The sequence below is a fragment of the Chenopodium album genome, chromosome 22, assembly GCF_948465745.1.
Source record: "Chenopodium album chromosome 22, dcCheAlbu1.1, whole genome shotgun sequence".
NCBI lineage: Eukaryota > Viridiplantae > Streptophyta > Magnoliopsida > Caryophyllales > Amaranthaceae > Chenopodium > Chenopodium album.
The window spans coordinates 2,740,528-2,760,220 of NC_137855.1; the positions used below are offsets into that span (position 1 = coordinate 2,740,528).

Below are 19,693 nucleotides of genomic sequence, written 5' to 3' on the forward strand. Positions count from 1 at the left end.
CCATGATCATTCCAAATATCCAACCCCTGCAATTCATCAGTGAAACCAAGCCCTGCATTAGCAAAATTTCTCTTACCAACCACCAAACCCAGGCAACAATTTGCTCACTTAAATAACCAAAATTAAAACTTGAAAATTCCCAAAAATCAAATCTTTTGATCAAAATTAAAAATGGAGATTAAAGAAGAAGTGGAAAACAAGCAAATAATACTAAAAGGGTACATTGATAGAGCTCCATTGGAATCAGACATGGAATTAAAAGTGGGAAATAATATTAAGCTCAAAATTTCAGAAGGGTCTAATTCTGTTCTTATTAAGAACCTTTATTTGTCCTGTGATCCTTATATGAGAGGTCGAATGCGTGAATTTTACGGTTCTTACATTCCACCTTTTGTTCCTGGCAAGGTATATAATTTAAAGCTTTAATTTTGCTGAAATTCCCAGTAATTCTTTCTTGTTTTAATCTCTTTTGCGCCTTTATTGGATTTTTTGTGTTTTCATGCCTCAATTTTTATGATATTTGACAGAAAAATGGTATTGTGCTACAAAGTTTTGTTTTAGCAGTTTTGAACTCTCCTACTAGCTTTCCTATTGAGTTGAGGGTTTGTGAAGAAAAAGCCAAATTACTGTGATATTGAATATTCTTTGAAAGTAGATTGTTGTGTTGTTGAGCGTATGTTGCTAACTGGATGTCAAGTAGATAAAGTGGATAAACTTTTGGGGTGAACTCAAAACGTGAGATCAAATCTGCACATTATTTGTCGTTTGGACTCTCTCTACACCGTTTTAAAAGATACGGAGTAACGGAGTATGATGTTGCCAAATATTAAATCTTAGACCCTAAGTTAACTACGCGATCCTTAATGCTTCCAATTTAATATTTAAATTGCCAAAATTTTATATGAGATGGTGTGAGACTGTGGTGATTTTAATGTGGATAACTTTCAACAATCACAAGTTAATTTGAGATCATCCCACCCAAGATTGGCTGTTGCTATTTGTGGTGCATCAACTGATACACCCTTACATGGAAAGCAACATTAGATGATGATGATAAGAAGAGGAAAATTGTTAATATTGGGAATTGGGATTGTCAAAATAGTACTTCATCATTTTTTGTGAATTGGTTTACATTATGTAGCGAAAAATTCCTAGTTATTTGCCTTGTATTTTAACGTGCGAGGAGTGTAGTCCTAGTCAAGGTTACTCAGTGTCTTAATTAGTTTGCTAATAGAATGCTAGTGTGAAATTTTTTTACATGCTTGAAGGGAGCTGGACATTTTATCAGATTGTCAGACTCTAGTAATACTCCATAATAGTTGAAGGCCTTTATTGGCTAGATCAGGTCCTAAGTTTCTATTCTTCATCGTCTTTGTTATACTGCCATTTGAGCCTTTTATAGACTTCTAAGGGTTAATATGTTGACATATTGGTGTTTTTTCTTCCTTGAGTAATGGAGGCAGAGCATGATTCTTCTTACCTTATTTTGCATGATTTTTGAGAAAATGATATGATTTTCTGCCTAGACCGTCTTCTTTCTTATTCCCTCGGGGGAAAGTAGGGCATGGAGCCCTGAAGCATATTTTCATTTTAACACTTTACCATACACCAATTTTGTGCACAACTCTAACCATGTTAGCATGTATCGTTGTCTAGCCTATTGAAGGATTTGGAGTCTCCAGAGTCATAGATTCAGATGATCCAAATTTTCAGCCAGGAGATACTGTTTCAGGAATGACTGGCTGGGAGGAATACAGCTTAATCGAGGATACAAAGAAACTGAGGAAGATTCAACAAGATGACATCCCCCTTTCTTATCATATTGGTCTTCTTGGTATGAAACAGACCTTTTCCTTTCCTGTTGCCTTTTTTTTCAGATCAACTTATTGCTATAGGAGATACAATGTAAGTCTTAGAGCCAATTAGCCCTCGTGACTATTCTGCTTGGTGGCTCCATATAATCAGTTACTTCACAAAAAATGACTTAGAGGCTCGTTTTCTGCTTAAGCCAAAGTGTTTATGCTTGATATATCTGTTTATGCAGGTATGCCAGGATTTACTGCTTATGCAGGCTTTTATGAAGTCTGTTCGCCAAAAGAGGGGGACCGTGTTTTTGTCTCTGCAGCTTCTGGAGCTGTTGGGCAGATCGTTGGTCAACTTGCTAAATTACATGGTTGCTATGTTGTTGGTAGTGCAGGCACAAAAGAAAAGGTAATGTTCCTTTTTATGACAGTTCTGCATAATGTAGTTCTTGCATGCATGTTCTGTAGATTGATTCTTTGGTCCCTGCTTGGTAGGTTGATTTACTGAAAACTAAACTTGGATTTGATGACGCTTTCAACTACAAAGAAGAACAAGACCTTGATTCAGCTCTTAAAAGGTAAGTAGAAACTAGCTCTTTTGCGTTGGATCTTTGTTGCATGGCCTTTTCACTTGCGTTTGCTATCTGACAGAAGGTTTAAACTTTAAAGCTATATAGAACCATCGATCTTGATGTGTTATTAGTAGATATAAGGTGAACTGTTTGTTGTCTCAGTGTTAGCATGGACTTTAATAATAATGTGGTTGTAGTTGTTGAACACTAGCCTTTCATCTGTGCTACTGATGAGTGCAATGCAAAGAATGCTCACCTTCAGTTCCTTGTTTGCTATAATACGGATATCAGGGGATGCCAAACTTATCTATCGCAGATTTATTTCGCTAGCATCTGGAATTATTTGCAATAAATTTTTTAAAAGCTTGAAAGCAATTGGTAGTCTTTTCACAATTCAGCTACCAAAAAGAAAAAAGGTGAAAAGAACTCGATCAACAAGTAAAAACATCACTGTCACCATCCTTAATGTTTGCCACTCTTTTGCTGGATGTAACAGATTGTGTAGTTTTTGTTTGGTAATGTCATGGAATAAGTTCAGTCCTCCCGACCATGCTTTTTGCATATGCTCATTATGTCATTACATGATTTTAGCATATATTCTTAATGTTCAAAACTAGCTTAGGATGATTATAAGCCCCCCTCTGATCCTATATATAAGTTGTTTAAGCATTGAGTCGTACTGTCGTAGGACATTTGAAACTTAGAAATCTTCCTGGCTTTGTAGCTTTTGATGCCTTTGAATCATTTTCTACATGATTAAGACATGCAAGTCCTTATTTGTTCCCACACATATTAAAGTCAGTCAAAAGAAGTTGAATTGCTTTTGATATGATTGTAAAATATCTAATCAAATGATACTGCAAATGTCCTATAATGTTAGTACTTCGTATAATAATAGAGATCTAGTGTGGCACTGGAAATCTGGCATTTATAGACTGATTCTGATTCGTACATCCTCTGTTTTTGTGTAATCGAAACATGTCCCCTAAAAACACGCGTTTTAAGGAATAGATAGGAGATTGTAAACGGAGAAAATTATTCGAATTACTATAACACTGATCCTTGATATTGGATACTCAGCAAACTGACATAAGGGAGAGGTTAACGATATTTTATTGTTACTTGTAACTGTATACCGTATAATATGATCCTAATACTATGTCATATCTGCCCATTCCAAACAGATATTTTCCTGAAGGAATTGACATTTACTTTGAGAATGTCGGTGGGGCAATGCTCGATGCTGTGCTCCTCAACATGAAAATTCATGGTAGAATAGCTGTTTGTGGGATGGTGTCTCAGCATAGCTATTGTGGTGAGGGGATCCACAACCTATTTACACTCATCAGCAAACGGATCAGAATGCAAGGATTTATTCAGAGCGATTACTTGCATTTGTTTCCTAAATTTGTTGAGCATGTAGGGGCTTACTATAAGCAAGGGAAGATTGTATACATCGAAGACATGAGTGAAGGATTAGAAAGTGCTCCTGCTGCTCTTGCAGGGCTTTTTACTGGTAAAAATGTGGGCAAGCAGGTTGTCTGTGTGTCCCGTAATTGATACAATTATCACAAATTGTTCCTCGAGACTCCTTATGTTGTTTGATTTGAGGTAAATTGTTGCTCATAATGGCACATTAATTACTTGCAGTCTTGCAGATGTTGAAGAATTGCAAATCTGCCCATTGCTAGTAATCCCAGCCAAGGGATGATAGATCATGCACGTGGATGTATATATTTCATGTGTTTATGGCACATACTGGTATACAATTACAGATATGAGATAATATTATATTCTTTAATTTGGGTGATTAGATTACGCTTGATTTTAATTTTGAATGTTATTCTATTAGAACTTTAGAAAGCTTTTGGGTGTGTCAAAAGTCTTGTATCCTATGCCTATTAGACGATCTATTAAGTTTGTTCCCTGAACTAATCGTGGTATTAGAGCAGGTTAGATCAAGATTAAACACGAAGTTTCTTAATTCTAAAATTGAAGCTAAGTATTGTGCATGGCTTGACTTTCCTTGTTCCAAACCCCAACGGCGGCTTCCCCTATCTTCCAAAAAGATGATTAGATGAGTATCTACGCTTAGGTTCAGAAAAATGGCTTGATCTAGTTAGTTTCTTATCCCGTCATACCTGACTTTTGTTGGTTTTGGACCAAGAATATACTTTTCTCAAAAAAATAGAGGGAAAAAAGTCCATGCATAATTTCTAAAGAACCAACTCAGTTGTAAGTCTTCTTAAAACATGATTTTGGAATGACATGATACATGTCTTAAGTCAATAGGAACTTTTGAAGGAATAATTAATCAAACGTCTAGGAAATTCTTGTGAGCTTACCTAACAACTATGTGATATTTAAGTATATCACCATATATACTAGGTTGTTTGAGAAAAAAAATGGAAAAAAATAATAAAAAAAAAAAATTAAAAAAAAAAAAAGAAGAAGAAGAAGAAGAAGACATGCATATATACTAGATTTAAGCTTTATCGACCATCGGCAATACTTGGAACATAATCTGAATCGGAAAACTATGTCTTTTGATGATAACTATTGAGCTACGCTCAAAGTATTGGAAATTCCATTTACATAAATTATTATGGAGTTTTTTTTAGTGGAAATCAATTGGTATTCCACCCATTATGACTCCCATATTTTACAAACTTAGCTCGATAGTTGGTGTTGTTGGGCCTAATTAGTTATTGTAATTTGGCTTTATATATTCCACATAACAGAAAGTTTTACAAATCATGGAGGAAATAAATTTGTAACATTTAAAACACATTTTCATTTTGCACTTAAAAGTGTTACAATAAGTAATAATTCAATGTCATTTATGTATATTTTGCATCTAGAATTGGGAAACATTGGAGTAAAATAAGTGTCTCACACTAACTTATGTAAAACATCATCACATCTTGTATCCTAAAATGTTATAAATGTGTGATAAATATTCTGAAAAGAATACTTGTTTGTATTATTGAGTTGCATATATGTCCTAATATGTGGAGTTGTGGAGACAAATATCTTGCGGAAAAAAAAAAATTACAAGCATGATAAAATAAACTTTTAGTCTTTTACCCTAGAGCAATAACATTGACAATGATCTTGGTTGATTTCGTACGCCAAAGCAAGTCCTCTTCTTGGTGGAAGTTTATAAGGGGAATTTCCCTCATTTGAGTGGTCATTTTTACTTGCCCCCCCTCCCTTTCATATTTTGGATCCACTCAAGATTATTGGTAGAATGGTAGGGGCCTAAACGAACAAAGCTAAAAGTTTTACGATTGAAACTCGTTTGTTAAGTAGTAATGTAGCTGATAAATCAGTATGATTCAAATTTTCGAGTTTATTAATAATAGTTCAAATCTCAAACAATATGTATTTGAATAGTTGAATTAGATATTTATGTTGAGCAAGTCGATCACTTAATGTAATTTGGGACGTCTAATAGAATCTAATCTACATCACGTATAATAAATATTTTGTTTTTTTTTTTAAGGTTAGGAAAGAAAAGAAAAAATAGAGATTAGTGAGAATTAGCCTAAAGTGTGAAATGATATTGTGAACAAGGAAAAAGACTGGAGTGTAGGAGAGAAGTTGGACTGTGGAAAAAAGATAGACTAGCCCAAGTAAACGCAGTCAACTAAACACGTTATTGTGGGTCCACTTAACTTGAAAATATTTGCTCATATGCTATACCGTATAGGACCCGTTCCATTTAGGCAATATAGCCCAAAGTGGAACTTGATTAAAAAAATTAAAATTAAATAAGATAATAATTAAGAACAATTATAATAATGATTTTTTTACAAAAAATAAAAAATAAAAAAAAACAAAAAAAAAACCATGTGGTTATATCAGCAAATGTATTAATATTCACATATAGGTTTTAGGACATATATAAGTGTTAAAAATTGACACGATTTGAATCAATCTGAATTAACCTAAAGTAATCCAATCTAAAATTTAATTTGCATGAGTACAATAATGTAGCATATTTCAACTCAATATAATCTAACCAACTAGACCCGATCCAAACTCAACCAATGATCTAAATTAACACCTCAACGTATAGCAAACTCGTGTAGTTCACGAAAGCCTATTGACTAAAGTGCTTTTTCTATTTGTGGAGTGTCATTGTTTATTTTATGTGGTAAATTGTCCCTCCAAAAACCCATTTTATTACCAAACTTATTTCTTCTTTGTTTCCTTCTCTTTACTGGTTTCACAAATTACAGTGTCACCCAATAATTACTAGTCTGTGTGACTACTATTAGTATAAACTTTGAATTGTCAAAGATAGACTTAAATTTCCTATGATTTTTCCTCCTATTTGATGTCTTTAGAAAGTGACCCTCCAAGTCTTCTATCTTGACTTCATATTTGGTGGTTGTTTTATTGAAATACTCTTTGATTAATTTCCTTCAAAACTTGCTTCTTCAATTTTACACCTCTTCTTTGAGCTTCAAAGCTGCAATCTTGAGTTCTGGGTATGTCTCAATCCTTGCTTTTTTCCATTATTTAAGCTTGAATTGAATTGGGTTATTTTATTTTCCCCAAAATTTTAAGTCATCATTATATTTCCATGATTAGGAAACTTTTTTTTTCAAGAATTTCAGTGCCCATTTGAGTTTTTATTTAATTTCTCTCAATCATGGGAAAATATTGGTTGTAATTCAGTGATATATATGAATATATAGCACTGCTATTTTGTTTTTGAGCAGCATAGTTTTTGTTCATAAATTACATTTTAGTTCAAATTACTATAGTATTTGGGATTTGCAATTTTTTGTGAAATAATGGCCCACACTAGAAAGCATGCTGCTTCAGTAGTGTTTGGATTAAGGTGTTTGCTGATATTGTTGAGTAGTTATGGAATTTATGGGACTGCAACTGATATTATGTGTTTGAAAAGGATTTATAATTCATTCAAAGATCCTAATGGTTACTTAAATGTAACATGGAATTTCAACAATAAAACTGAGGGTGCAATTTGTAGATTCAATGGAATTGAATGTTGGCACCCTGATGAGAGTAGGGTGCTGAATATTAAGCTAGCAGATATGGGTTTAGAGGGCCAATTTCCTCTTGGAATTGAGAATTGTACAAGCTTGACTGGGTTGGATCTTTCTGGTAACAATTTGAATGGCTCGTTGCCTACGAATATATCAAAGTATATAGGGTTTGTGACAGAGCTTGATCTCTCCAACAATGATTTCTCCGGTCCTATACCGGAGAATCTTGCAAATTGTTCTTACTTGAATGGTCTGCATCTTGATCACAACCAGTTTTCAGGCCAAATTCCTCTGGAATTTGGCACCCTTTCTCGGATTAACAGCTTTTCTGTTGCAAACAACAATCTGACTGGCCCAGTCCCTAAGTTCCGGTTTCATATTAGTAAGGATAGCTATGCCAACAATCCAGGACTTTGTGGGGAAGTTTTGGATTCTTGCCCTTCTCAAAGCAAGATTCATCCTGGGGTTATTGCTGGGGGAGCAGCTGGAGGTCTAACTCTCATTATTATCTTGACGGGTATTGCATTCTTCTACATTTCGAAGATGAAAATTATCAGGAGGAAGGTGCTAGATCCTGAAGGTAACAGATGGGCAAAGAGTATGAAGGGAACTAAAGCTGTCAAGGTAACATCTACAGCTTTTTTACTACTTTGATTGGTTTATGTATTCTAGGCTACTCTGACTTATAATACTCATGTTGGATACTGTTATAATTTGTATGTGTTAAAGTATCGAGGATCTAACAGGAGTAAGTGAAATGAAGAGTCGGGGTAACATAGTTGTATCTTGTTCAAAGTTTTTCTTTCTTTTTGCTTGTGCTAAAATAGAACATTTTCGTCATATGCAGGTTTCCATGTTTGAGAAGACAGTTTCAAAAATGAGTTTGGATGATCTTATGAAAGCCACAAACAGCTTCAGCAATTATAACATGATTGGTTCTGGAAGAATGGGAGCTATGTACAAGGCAACGATGCCTGATGGTACAATCCTTACAGTCAAGAGACTGCAAGATTCACAGCGAACAGAGAAAGAATTCATGTCCGAGATGAATACTTTGGGCAGTGTGAAGCACCAAAACTTGGTCCCTCTCTTGGGTTACTGTGTGGCAAAGAAAGAGAAGTTCCTGGTCTACAAATACATGGTTAATGGAAACCTCTTTAATTGGCTTCATCCTTCAGACCCTGAGGAGGCCAAGAGCTTAGAGTGGCCCGTGAGGCTTAAAATTGCAATTGGGGCCGCTAAGGGGTTGGCTTGGATGCATCACAATTGCAACCCTAGAATCCTCCACAGAAATATAAGCTCCAAATGTATTTTGTTGGACGAGGTATTTGATCCCAGGCTGTCCGACTTTGGTCTTGCAAGACTCATGAACCCAATTGATACTCACTTGAGCACTTTTGTGAACGGAGAATTTGGTGATTTTGGGTACGTTGCCCCTGAGTATGCAAGAACACTAGTTGCAACTCCAAAGGGAGATGTTTTTAGTTTTGGGACTGTTCTTTTGGAGCTGATCACTGGTGAAAAGCCTACTAAAGTGTCAAATGCCCCAGAAACCTTCAAGGGTAGCTTGGTAGAGTGGATTGCGCTACTGTCAGAGAATAATGATCTCCATTCTGCCATCGATAAGTCTCTCATTGATAAGGGAGTTGATAACGAGCTTTCTCAGTTTCTCAAGGTCGCTTGCAATTGTGTTTCACCTACGCCAAAAGAAAGACCTACAATGTTTGAAGTGTACCAGCTACTGAGAGCCATTGGTGAAAATTACCATTTCACAGCTGAAGATGAAATTATGGTTGCGACAGAAACCTCAGATGCTGGTTTTCCTTCTGAGCTCATTGTTGCTCAAGAATGAGAAATGTGTAAAGAGGTTAAGTGTTTATGTGAAATATATAGGATCCCTTATAGTAGGTCGGATATGTATTAGATCAACATGCTGCCTTATAGTAGATTAATTGCATATGATATTTATGCATTGCTAATGCGATGCCCATAATTGTTATCCTTTGAAATTTTATATGTACAAATTCAAGTTTACCTTCTTATGCTGATATGTTAGCTCATCAAACATTATTGATTGTGTGCAGTCAAGGATGTTTGTGCAGTTCATCATTGAAAAAGTAATGTGTTTTCACTTTCCTTCTTGCCCTCTTTGTATTAATCAGTGACATCACCAAATTCAGACCTTAACTAGTTGAGGCATAAGAATGCAACGAATTCACAAAAGGGTTGACAACAGTTGTTGTGCATCAAATCCTGGACTGAGAGAGGAGAAGAATCAAAATAAAAGAGACAACTTTATTCCCAAACCCTCAAACTCCTCGAATAACTTAACTGTCCAGCTATTAGGATTTTTCATTGCACGAAACGCATGTACCATTTCAATTTGTTATTACAAGGTAGGCAAATACTTGTTGATATAAAACCTACTTCTATAGTTCTAATGATACAAAGCATAATCAAAGCAAAGATTGGAATTGCTTTTAGGTTGCCACTCCAAGTCACTTGCATTTTATCTACCAAGTGATAAAAAAGAGCAAAAGATAATTGGACAAGGAAACGTCAAAGTCTCAGGCACATAACCAGTGAGATTTTCACTAGTACAAGGGAAGAGAGAATCCTCGTAAATATGTGGAATCCACCCCAGATTCTCTAGCCAATGTCACTCTTCTAGTACGTGCCACCTGCAAGAAACATCATAAATAGTAATGTAAGGCAACAGACAACAAGTCAACAACCATAGATGTTTTCTACGAAGTATTACTCAATCAACAGAGGAGGGAGGAGGCCAGAGGGGAGGACCCAAAGTAGAGGTAGAGGGAAGGACTAAAGACATGAAAGGATCTCAAACTAATTAAAGTCTTACATACCAAGTTACTAACCCCAAAGACTTCAACATGCCAAATCATACAAATTTACACGGCTAAACATGATTTGTATATTGTACATGCAGTGAAATTGTAGAGCTATATACCTTTGACACAGTGTCAAACCCCTATCCCCAAAAGATACAAAAATATAGAGACCTTGCTCTTTAGATGATTTTGATTTCCATTCCCTAGAGGACTATTAGTAGACCTGGTTATTAGGCGGGTTAGGGTCGGTGCGGGTCGAGTCGGGTCAAAGAAGATCACATTTTATAGGGTCAATATTGGGTCAGGCCAATGTGGGTTACGGGTCAATAGCTAGTCGATAATGGGCGGGCCTACAAAATATCAATTAAAAAAAATATTGGACAAAGTCATTATTAAGTATATATGAATATAAATTTATCTATGTAATTATTTTTACATTATCTATTTTCTTTATCAATTAAATTGGAAAAACATTTTGGCTCTATATTGACCCTATCCAATAAGGGCCTTGTCCATTAAAGATCATGTCCATTAAAGCCGTTTAAACTTGGCGCGGACCATATTATCATTGGACTACCCTACCCAATAACCACCATAGTTTAGTATCAATTTAAATCTAATTGAATAAATCTAGCGTTAGTACTTGAGGAAATTAACCTTTCCAGGATGATCCATGATTCAATTAAATTGTATAAATGGTAGCATAAGTTTTGACAATCATGTAATAAATGTTTTTTAAATAATAGTATTAATGTGCCCGTATGTTCCATGGACTCGGGAAAAAGTACCAAATTAGAGTTTGAGTTTCCGAGGAAATTAATGACACATGAGCTCTTTTAAAGATTAGGATATAGAAATTTCTAAATAAACTAATGTGTCACCCGAACGTCGTCTTTACTTTGAGTAATTTTTTTTTAATAAAGTGTTTGAATTATTACTAATTTTGAATGTAATGTTTAATATTGAAGAGAATATAAAGAATACTGTGTGTCTCTTTATTTTTGAGTTAAGGTAAGTGATGTTCATTCCATTAGGTTAGGAGTTCAAACTTCAATTAACATGAAACAAATTATATTTAAAATATATATGTATTAACAAATTACGTAGAAATATACAATTGAATATGGTCCAGCCCGCAAGCAAGCTGCAGTAATTAAAGTGTGTGGAGTTGTTCCGGAGAACCATACACTTCCGATTTGGAGGATTCGAATCATGCGGTGGTTATGCGGGGGTGGATGAGCAATTCTATTCTAGTTAGAGACCCGGAACTACTAATGAAGGAAATTAAGAGGGGTTGCCTAGATTTGTTTAATTACTTTATGTATGTCGAAAAGATTTATCAAGGTTGAACCTTATTCTGCTAATATTGGTTTAAGAACCTTATTTTGCTGGGATATTATGGCTTACCGTCCAGCTATTTGAAATTTCCATTGCACAAAAATACATGTACCAAAAACCTCAAGGTATTACATGGTAGGCAAATACTTGTTGTTATTAAACTACTTCTATAGTTCTAATGATACAAAGTAAAGATCGGAATTGCTTCTTAGCTGCCACACCAATTTATTTGCATTTTATCTACCAAGTAATAAAAAAGAGCAAAAGATAATTGGACAGGGTAATGTCAAAGTCTCATAGACATAAACAGAGAGATTTTCACTCGTACAAAGGAAGAGAGAATCCTCGTAAATATGTGGAATCCACCCCAGATTCTCTGGCCAATGCCACTCTTCCAGTACGTGCCACATACAAGAAACATCATAAATGGTAATGTAAGCCAACATTCAAAAACCATAGACTTAATTAAAAATAATTTAAGGTGTTGCCTATGAGCATGCCCATCTTTTAGACTACAACCAACAGAGGAGGGAGGAGGCTAAAGTGGAGAACCCAAAGTAGCGGTAGAGGGAAGGACTAAAGGCATGAAAGGATCTCAAACTAAAGTCTCACATACCAAGTTACTAACCCCAAAGACTTCAACATGCTAAATCATACAAATTTACACAGCTAAACATGATTAGTATATTGTACATGCAGTGAAATTGTATCGCTATATACCTTTGACACAGTGTCAAACCCCTATCCCCAAAAGGCACTTGGTGTATAGATACAAAAGTATAGAGACCTTGCTCTTTAAATGGTTTTGATTTCCATTCTCTCGAGGACTATTATAGACTTATAGTGATCTGACCAGCAACAAACTTTGCTCTTTAAATGGTTTTGGTTTCCCTCTCCCAGATTACATGAAATGTAAGCTAGTAACACACTAACACACCACCTACAAGCCAAAACCACACTATACCATATTTCAGCAACAGGTCTTCAGCTTAGGCATACCAACCGCATTCTGTCATGCACTAACTCACTGAAAAGTGAAAACTACAAGCTCGTCTTCAGACCAACTTAACCAACTAAGGCAATATACTGAACCAGGGGGAGGTTGGGGGGGATACAAAATTAATAATTCAAAAGTGGAAGAAAAAAAATACAGACCTCGCAAATTCCATAAGGCTCCAATAATCTCTGTAGCGCAACCATTTTGTCTTGATCACCCGTAAGCTGGAAAGACAAGTCAGAAATGTTAGAAAGATCCTCAATACCCTAAAGTTCCAAATCCCTACCATTGTTGATATCAGTGTAATTCTATTCTAAATTGCTTAGTTTAAGACTTTAGGTTCCCTTTAAAATAGGCCATTTACACAATCTATACTAATTCGCCTGCCCATAGTGTTTCCCTAATTCATTATCTGTAACGCAAAATGTTACAAGTCACCAATCACAAAGTGGGAAAATAATATAGGAAGGAACTACTCTAAGTAGGAGGGGGTATAACTTCAAATCAAGAAGCACTGCTTTGTTGAGAGTAAGAAAGAGGGGGAAAAGGGAAAATCACATACCATGTACCTGTAAGGTGATGGTATGATCAGAGACATCTACAGCTTTTGCACGGAATATATTGGCAATATCAAGGACATCTCTCCTGGCAGAAGTATTTACAGCTACTTTGATCAACATAAGCTCTCGCTCTGAAAATGGCTGGTGAGTAAGGTCCTGAATCTGTAGCAATAAACTTTCCATAGTCAGGTTGACAAATCTTTCATGCTTCATGAATAAGATACTGGTATAGAAGCTGCTGAAAATCTAGTACTGAGATAAAGCTTAAACCTTATGCATGACACTAGGTGAATGAAATCTAGCCACTGACTAAGAATGGAACCTTTACTTGAACAAAAAAGTAACTCCACTGGTTTCCAAAAAAAAAAAAAAAAAAAAAAAAAAAAAAAAAAAAAAAAGTTACTCTACAGTAAAGATGGGAGATCATCCAAGATGTCCAGATTATTTTTACCAAAATGATACCGAAAAAAATATGTGATTAAATCGAGCATCAAGACACTATAAGGAAGAAATTCATAACTTCTGACTGTATTCATTGTGCAGGGCTTTCGGGAAAACAAGGATCTCACAAATTGATACTCCGCACAAAAGCAAAGTTCAAATTACGTTTTACTACTGCATTGCATTAATGGTACATAAATAACAAGAAAAAAAATACTAAAACTCTCACGGCACATATATGTCTGCCTGAAACTAAACATATTTGGGCAACAGTATATACATTCAGAATTCAGATACTCACCTCGTGAAGGTCTACTAACTTGCTAAGTTGCTGAACCAATTTTCCAATCGACTCCTTATTTCCAGGAATAACAGTTGTGATACGAGAGAGACCCTCCTTTTCAGCAGGGCCAACAGCAAGACTCTGAGGATAATTAGAAAAAAAAAGGAGGGGACATATGAATAACATAACACAAAAGAAATTATATATACATAATGTAGTCAGAATCCATACCAACCTGAATGTTATAACCCCTACGAGAAATTACTCCTGTAACAGTGTTGAGAACTCCAGGAGCATTATTTACTACCATGCACAGAGTATGTGACTGAAGTCCACTTGACTGACATGATGAAAGAAGCACATCAGAGCATTAGCAGAGCAGGTTGTACTACAATCAACCAGCAAAATTGTGCAGCTATAGAATGTGAACACTCAAATCACGCTTTCATTCTTAAAACCAAACAAACACGAAAGTTCAGAAAGATGAACATCAGAAAAACCAAAGGCATTAACCTTAACCCTTCAAATGAGGCTAAGTTATTTTAAAGAGCTGTCCCTGAGACAAGTTTGTCATGTCAAACTAAAAACTTTGAGTATCACATAATAATAGATATGAAGTCTACATCGCTGTCATAAAGAACACCCCAGTGAGCATCAAGTAATTGATTAACCATGGAGATATCATAAGGCTCCACAGGATAAACATCGCCCTTCAGAGAATGAAAAAATTATATAAGTTCAAAGGTCTAATTTTAAGCACAACGTATCTATTTATAATTTTCAATTTATGAGTTACAACTAATACTGCAATTATTCATATAATCAATTTGTGCTTGCGAAATGATGGACATTGTAAGCATATGGCTTGACAATCAGTATATGTTTATAGCCACAAAATTTTACTTTATTAGGAGAAATGAGATTAGCACAGAAATCCACTTACACTGGACGATGATCCCAGATCACCATTGATACTTCTTTTTGTAGACTCAACAAGAGCATTAACAGCTTTCTATTCAAGATCAGGATAAGAAGCAGCAGAGAATCTCCAAAAAGGAGCTAGTAAACTTTTTTTCCATAAGTTCGGATGGAATTCGATTGTAAACATTAGTAGAAAAGTCAACATTTGTTTAGCTATTCCAAATTTTCCGCTCCAATTTATGACTATGGACATTTATTCTTTGCAAATTTCTTGATCTTCCACTAAAGATAGTACAAGTGTCTAAAAGACTAACCTTTCCTGTCCTTGCAATTTCTTTAATTCCAAACTTGCTAAAATTTCTCAGGACAGTAGGCATGACAATGCAACGAATACACAAAAGGGTTGACAACAGTTGATGTGCATCAAATCCTGGATTGAGAGAGGAGAAGAATCAAAATAAAAGAGACAACTTTGGTGACAACCATACATACAAAATAAGCTTTTGTAAGCTGCTAGCATTTCATATTTAGTCTCATTCTTCTTGAATTTGCTAGCTCCATTTAATGATTTTTTGATACATTCTACACGACATGCATTGTCATCTCCATTAGTTTTGCATTTGTTTGCGCATTTATCTAGCTTCTTAATTTCATGGATGGTTTCAGCCTCCAACTTTTTATCTGTTCCCAAAATTGTATCTATATTTGCTATGACATTGTTGATGTGTGTGGCAATTACAAGAACAAAAATGAAAATCGTCTCAGTCACCTATATTACAGAGAGAGTGAGACAAAACCATAGAATAATTGCACTTACTCTAAATTGCTTGGGCTAAACTACAATCTTGACATATGCATGACATATTCTTCTTCTCTCTAGCAAACACCACAAGCTAGTAGCCAGGGCACAAACTAGCTACAAAAGAAATTAGCTTTAAAGTCTTATGTAGCCTAAAAAAGCTAATTTGCTAATTAGCTTACTATTGGAGTTGCTCTAATATTACATCGATTCCTTTAATTGGATACATTTTAACTTTACATCCTAGTGTCTCAACCAGGGAACACCCACCCAATCCTTAACTCTAACTCTCGAACCTCACTTATGTGAAAATAGTATAGTGCATCCGGGTGCATCATGCGCATGGTGCACCCGGAAAGAACATTAGACATATTTTAAAGAACATGGGCAAAAAAAGAACATGCTAGTGTTTGAAAAAAAACATACCTGTGTTTGACAAAAGAACATTTTTGTGTATAACAAGAACATGACATTACAAAGAACATAAAATCTTTACAAAAAGAACATGTTTTTTTTCATGGTTACTCTGGTGGTTGAACGTGTTTGAAAAAAAACATAAATTTGACAAAAAAGAACATGTTAATTTTCATGGTTACTCGGGTGGTTGAATGTATTTGAAAAAGAACATAATATTTGACGAAAAAGAACATGTTTGCATTTGACAAAGATTGAGGTGATCATTGGGCAGGCCGAGCAAGGTTAAAAAAATCAGCTCACTTCTCGGGTTGGAACAAGTTTGGACCGAAATTTTTGTACCCGAACCCGCCCAAAATGGTCTAGCCGTGCGGGCTTTTTGAGTTGAGTCAAAAAAATTCAACTAAAATGCATAAAAACGCATTCCCAAACCTGCCAAAAAATTTAAATTTGCAGGCCAGGTCCGACACGATTTGGAGGCGAAATTTTTTTGCCCAAACCCGTCCAAAATCGGGCCTGACGAGACTAACTTTGATTACTTCTAGCCAAAGAACATAAAATCTTTACAAAAAGAACACGATAATACATCAAAGAACATAATCTTTTTCTTGGTTACTCGGTTTTTTTTTTTTTTAACATTAAAGAGCATATTATATAATGTAAAGAGCATATATTTCCAACTCAAAGAACATAATAATCAAACTTAAAGAACATATTATGCTCGCGTTCTTTATAAATATTTATAATGTTCTTTTTTTTTCCATGTTCTTTTAAATATACCTAATGTTCTACCTGGTGCACCAACCACACATTATCACTTATGTGGCGAACTCCCAACCAAAGCCCAACCCTTACTCTCAAACCACACTTAGCCCCAACCTAGCTGATCGATCGAATCCACACAACTCTCACCCATCCTAGTCGGCACGAATTATGACCACCCAGCCCTCCACACCAAACCCGACACCTAGTCATAATTAAAAAAATATTTTTTATAATTAAAATTATAATTAATTTTTGGTATAAGTTAATATTAAGCTATATTTTGTTTATAATTAAGACAATTCTTATTTAAATAAGAGTTCATTATAGTATAAGTCAAATGATGACTTATTTGACCGATCACAAGTAAAATCTAGTACTTAAATTATTTATGGAATATAGACATTAATGTTAGACTTACTTTTTAATTTATTAAAGTTGAATTAATATTGGAAGACCACATAAAGTTCGACTTATTGTGGTTATTTTTTTCATTATTTTATTTTATTATATTAGAATTTCCTTTTATTTATTATATGTATATGCATTTATATTTTACACTAATATTTTCCATATGAAAATGACAAAAAAGGCAAAAACAAAAAAAAAACAAAAAAAAAGAATTTATCAAACCAAGAACGAATTTTTTTAGTGTGTCATTAAGTATATAGTTATTGAATTATATGCTTATGGATTATTGATTAGTTATTATTCATTAATGATTACTATTTATTTATTTAAGTAAATTATAAAAATATAATATTTAATTATAAATTTTTCTAAGGAACTCAAAAGAGAAGTGTTAATAGTGAAAATGTCCAAATAATGCAATTAAATAAAGAGATAAAGTATTTAACAAATTATAAAATTATTTACGAATTAACAAATTACATAACTATTTAATAATTACAAATTACATCACTATTTAATAATTGCAAATTATAAAATCAACCTTTTTGGAGAGTTAATAGAGCAAGAACTAGACCTGTGTTGGTTATATACGATTTGCGACTACTTAAAGGCACTATTTTTCAAACAGTGGGATAGAAGAATTAAATTAGCAAAACAAGAATAGGGCTATGCATGTTACCAAGTCATAAAATCGAGGCCATATCCAAAATCCAACCTAGTAATTAAAATGAGTGGAGTTCCGTTGGAATTTTTGAAAAGCTGCGAGAATAGCCTTTGATCGCATCAATTATCCTAAATGGCAATGATATGATGAGATGTCACCGTTCCAGAGAACCGATTTGGAGGAGTCGAGTCATGCGGTGGTTATGCGGGGGTGGACGAACAATTATATTCTAATTAGAGACCCGGCAGTACTACTAATGAAGGAAATTAAGTGGGTTGCCTAGATTTGTTTTTGTTTAATTACTTTTGTTATGTCGAAAAAATTTATGAGGGTTGATGTAATACCCTAATATTTCGGTACTCTATCTATATATTTTATTAAGAAAAGTTTGGTTTGTTAGTTTTTACTTTCTCTCAAATTTTTCTATTTTAAGTTTCGAGACGAAACTTGTTTTAAGGAGGGTAGATTGTTTTACAGATTATAAAATTAGAATTGTATACTTTAAAATTTAATTTTCTTATCTTATTTGATGAATTCTAAAATATATATCTTATGTTGGTTTGAATATTTTAATGATAAACTATTTATATCCTTTAACCCTACTTTATTATTTTATTAAAACAAACGGCAGACGCTAGTTTTATTAACCCCGGAGTATTTATATCCTATTCGTTTATGCGCTAGTTTCATAAACCAGTAAACCCAAATTTGATTTTTTTTTTTTTTTAATAATGTTGGTTGGTTTATTCTATAATCTCCAACATCACATTGGTCTAAATGTTGATTGACGGCCTTGAATAGTGCTGTTGCCGAGCTATTTCGTCCCTTTTATATATTGTGATTCGTTTAAAGGTAATCACACTATTGATTTCTTGGAGTTATCTGATTATAGATTATATTTTATATTGATTGTATTTCGTATTATTGTATATAAATTTCATGATTTGTTCATGTAGATTTATATATATATATGTGATTAGTTGTGTGTGTATTATATTATATGATTTAATTGTCGTATTAATTGACTGTGTTATAATTTCTAGGGTTTCTAATGTTGTTTCTATATGGAGTATTGTTTTATCGAGATTTTAGGATTATTAATGCAAAGTATTATTTTTGGGTTGAGATTTGATTATTTTTGGATGCTAGTATTATTACCCTAATAGTTGAGATATTTATGAATCGAATTGTTATGTTATTTGGGAATTTGTGTCATTATTGAGATATTATCTATTAGTTGTGAATGATTATTTGATCGATATATGAGATCAAAAGGTTGAGAATTATTATTTTGTTCTTGGTTTGAGGCTCGGAGTTGTATACCTTAGTCCTTGGCATGTTGGTAAAGAGATGATAATCATGAGTTAAGAATGAGGTACAATCTTTATTATTTATTTTTCTATGGTCCCCTACAGTGGGAATTGGTCCGTATGTAGTCTAGTTCAAGGTGTTTTTTGGTTATTGAGAGTATTCAAGTTTTTATACTTGTTGGTTTGTTATTCAAATTGCCCATGTCCAAGGCTAGGTATAGAATAGCGAGCATGGCATACTTATTGGTTAGAGGAGTTAATTGAGTAAAAGTTCGTATTAATATTCGAGGTTGAGTTTGATCAAGGTTATTTTTAGAGTAGGGAGTTATTTTACTCTTGAGGTGTATATGTGTAATGTAGTTTCGAACTGCATTGTTTAATTGAGTTGATTATATCAATTATTCTATTACTCTTTGTATTTTGATTGGTGGTGATTACTCAACTTTTTGCTGACGTGTGTGTTGTTTTGTTGTGCTATTTGTGTTTGCGGCCATGTCTTTTTCTTATGGTGGCCCTGTGACGATTTATTTTGGAATTTGTCCTTAA

The 19,693-nt window shown here is 34.2% G+C and overlaps 3 protein-coding genes across 3 annotated transcripts; 2 read left to right on the forward strand and 1 right to left on the reverse strand.

The window, feature by feature from the left end:
* The first annotated feature begins 4 nt into the window (after positions 1–4).
* LOC145603744 (2-alkenal reductase (NADP(+)-dependent)-like) lies at positions 5–4,187 on the forward strand. The gene is made up of 5 exons (XM_081659720.1): positions 5–405; positions 1,657–1,834; positions 2,045–2,211; positions 2,298–2,380; positions 3,559–4,187. The coding sequence occupies exons 1-5, from the start codon at positions 172–174 to the stop codon at positions 3,932–3,934; spliced, it is 1,038 nt and encodes a 345-aa protein (XP_081515846.1). The 5' UTR covers positions 5–171; the 3' UTR covers positions 3,935–4,187.
* A 2,556-nt stretch (positions 4,188–6,743) lies between these two features.
* Positions 6,744–9,443, forward strand: LOC145605378 (probably inactive leucine-rich repeat receptor-like protein kinase At5g48380). Its single transcript, XM_081661423.1, has 2 exons — positions 6,744–8,019; positions 8,243–9,443. The coding sequence occupies exons 1-2, from the start codon at positions 7,180–7,182 to the stop codon at positions 9,245–9,247; spliced, it is 1,845 nt and encodes a 614-aa protein (XP_081517549.1). The 5' UTR covers positions 6,744–7,179; the 3' UTR covers positions 9,248–9,443.
* Positions 9,444–9,989: 546 nt separating this feature from the next.
* Positions 9,990–14,236, reverse strand: LOC145606215 (acetolactate synthase small subunit 1, chloroplastic-like; the record flags this gene model as incomplete). Its single annotated transcript, XM_081662258.1, has 5 exons — positions 9,990–10,076; positions 12,741–12,806; positions 13,152–13,304; positions 13,885–14,007; positions 14,102–14,236. Coding segments are annotated over 5 exons (564 nt in total), but the record flags the coding sequence as incomplete, so codon positions are not given.
* Positions 14,237–19,693: the final 5,457 nt, after the last annotated feature.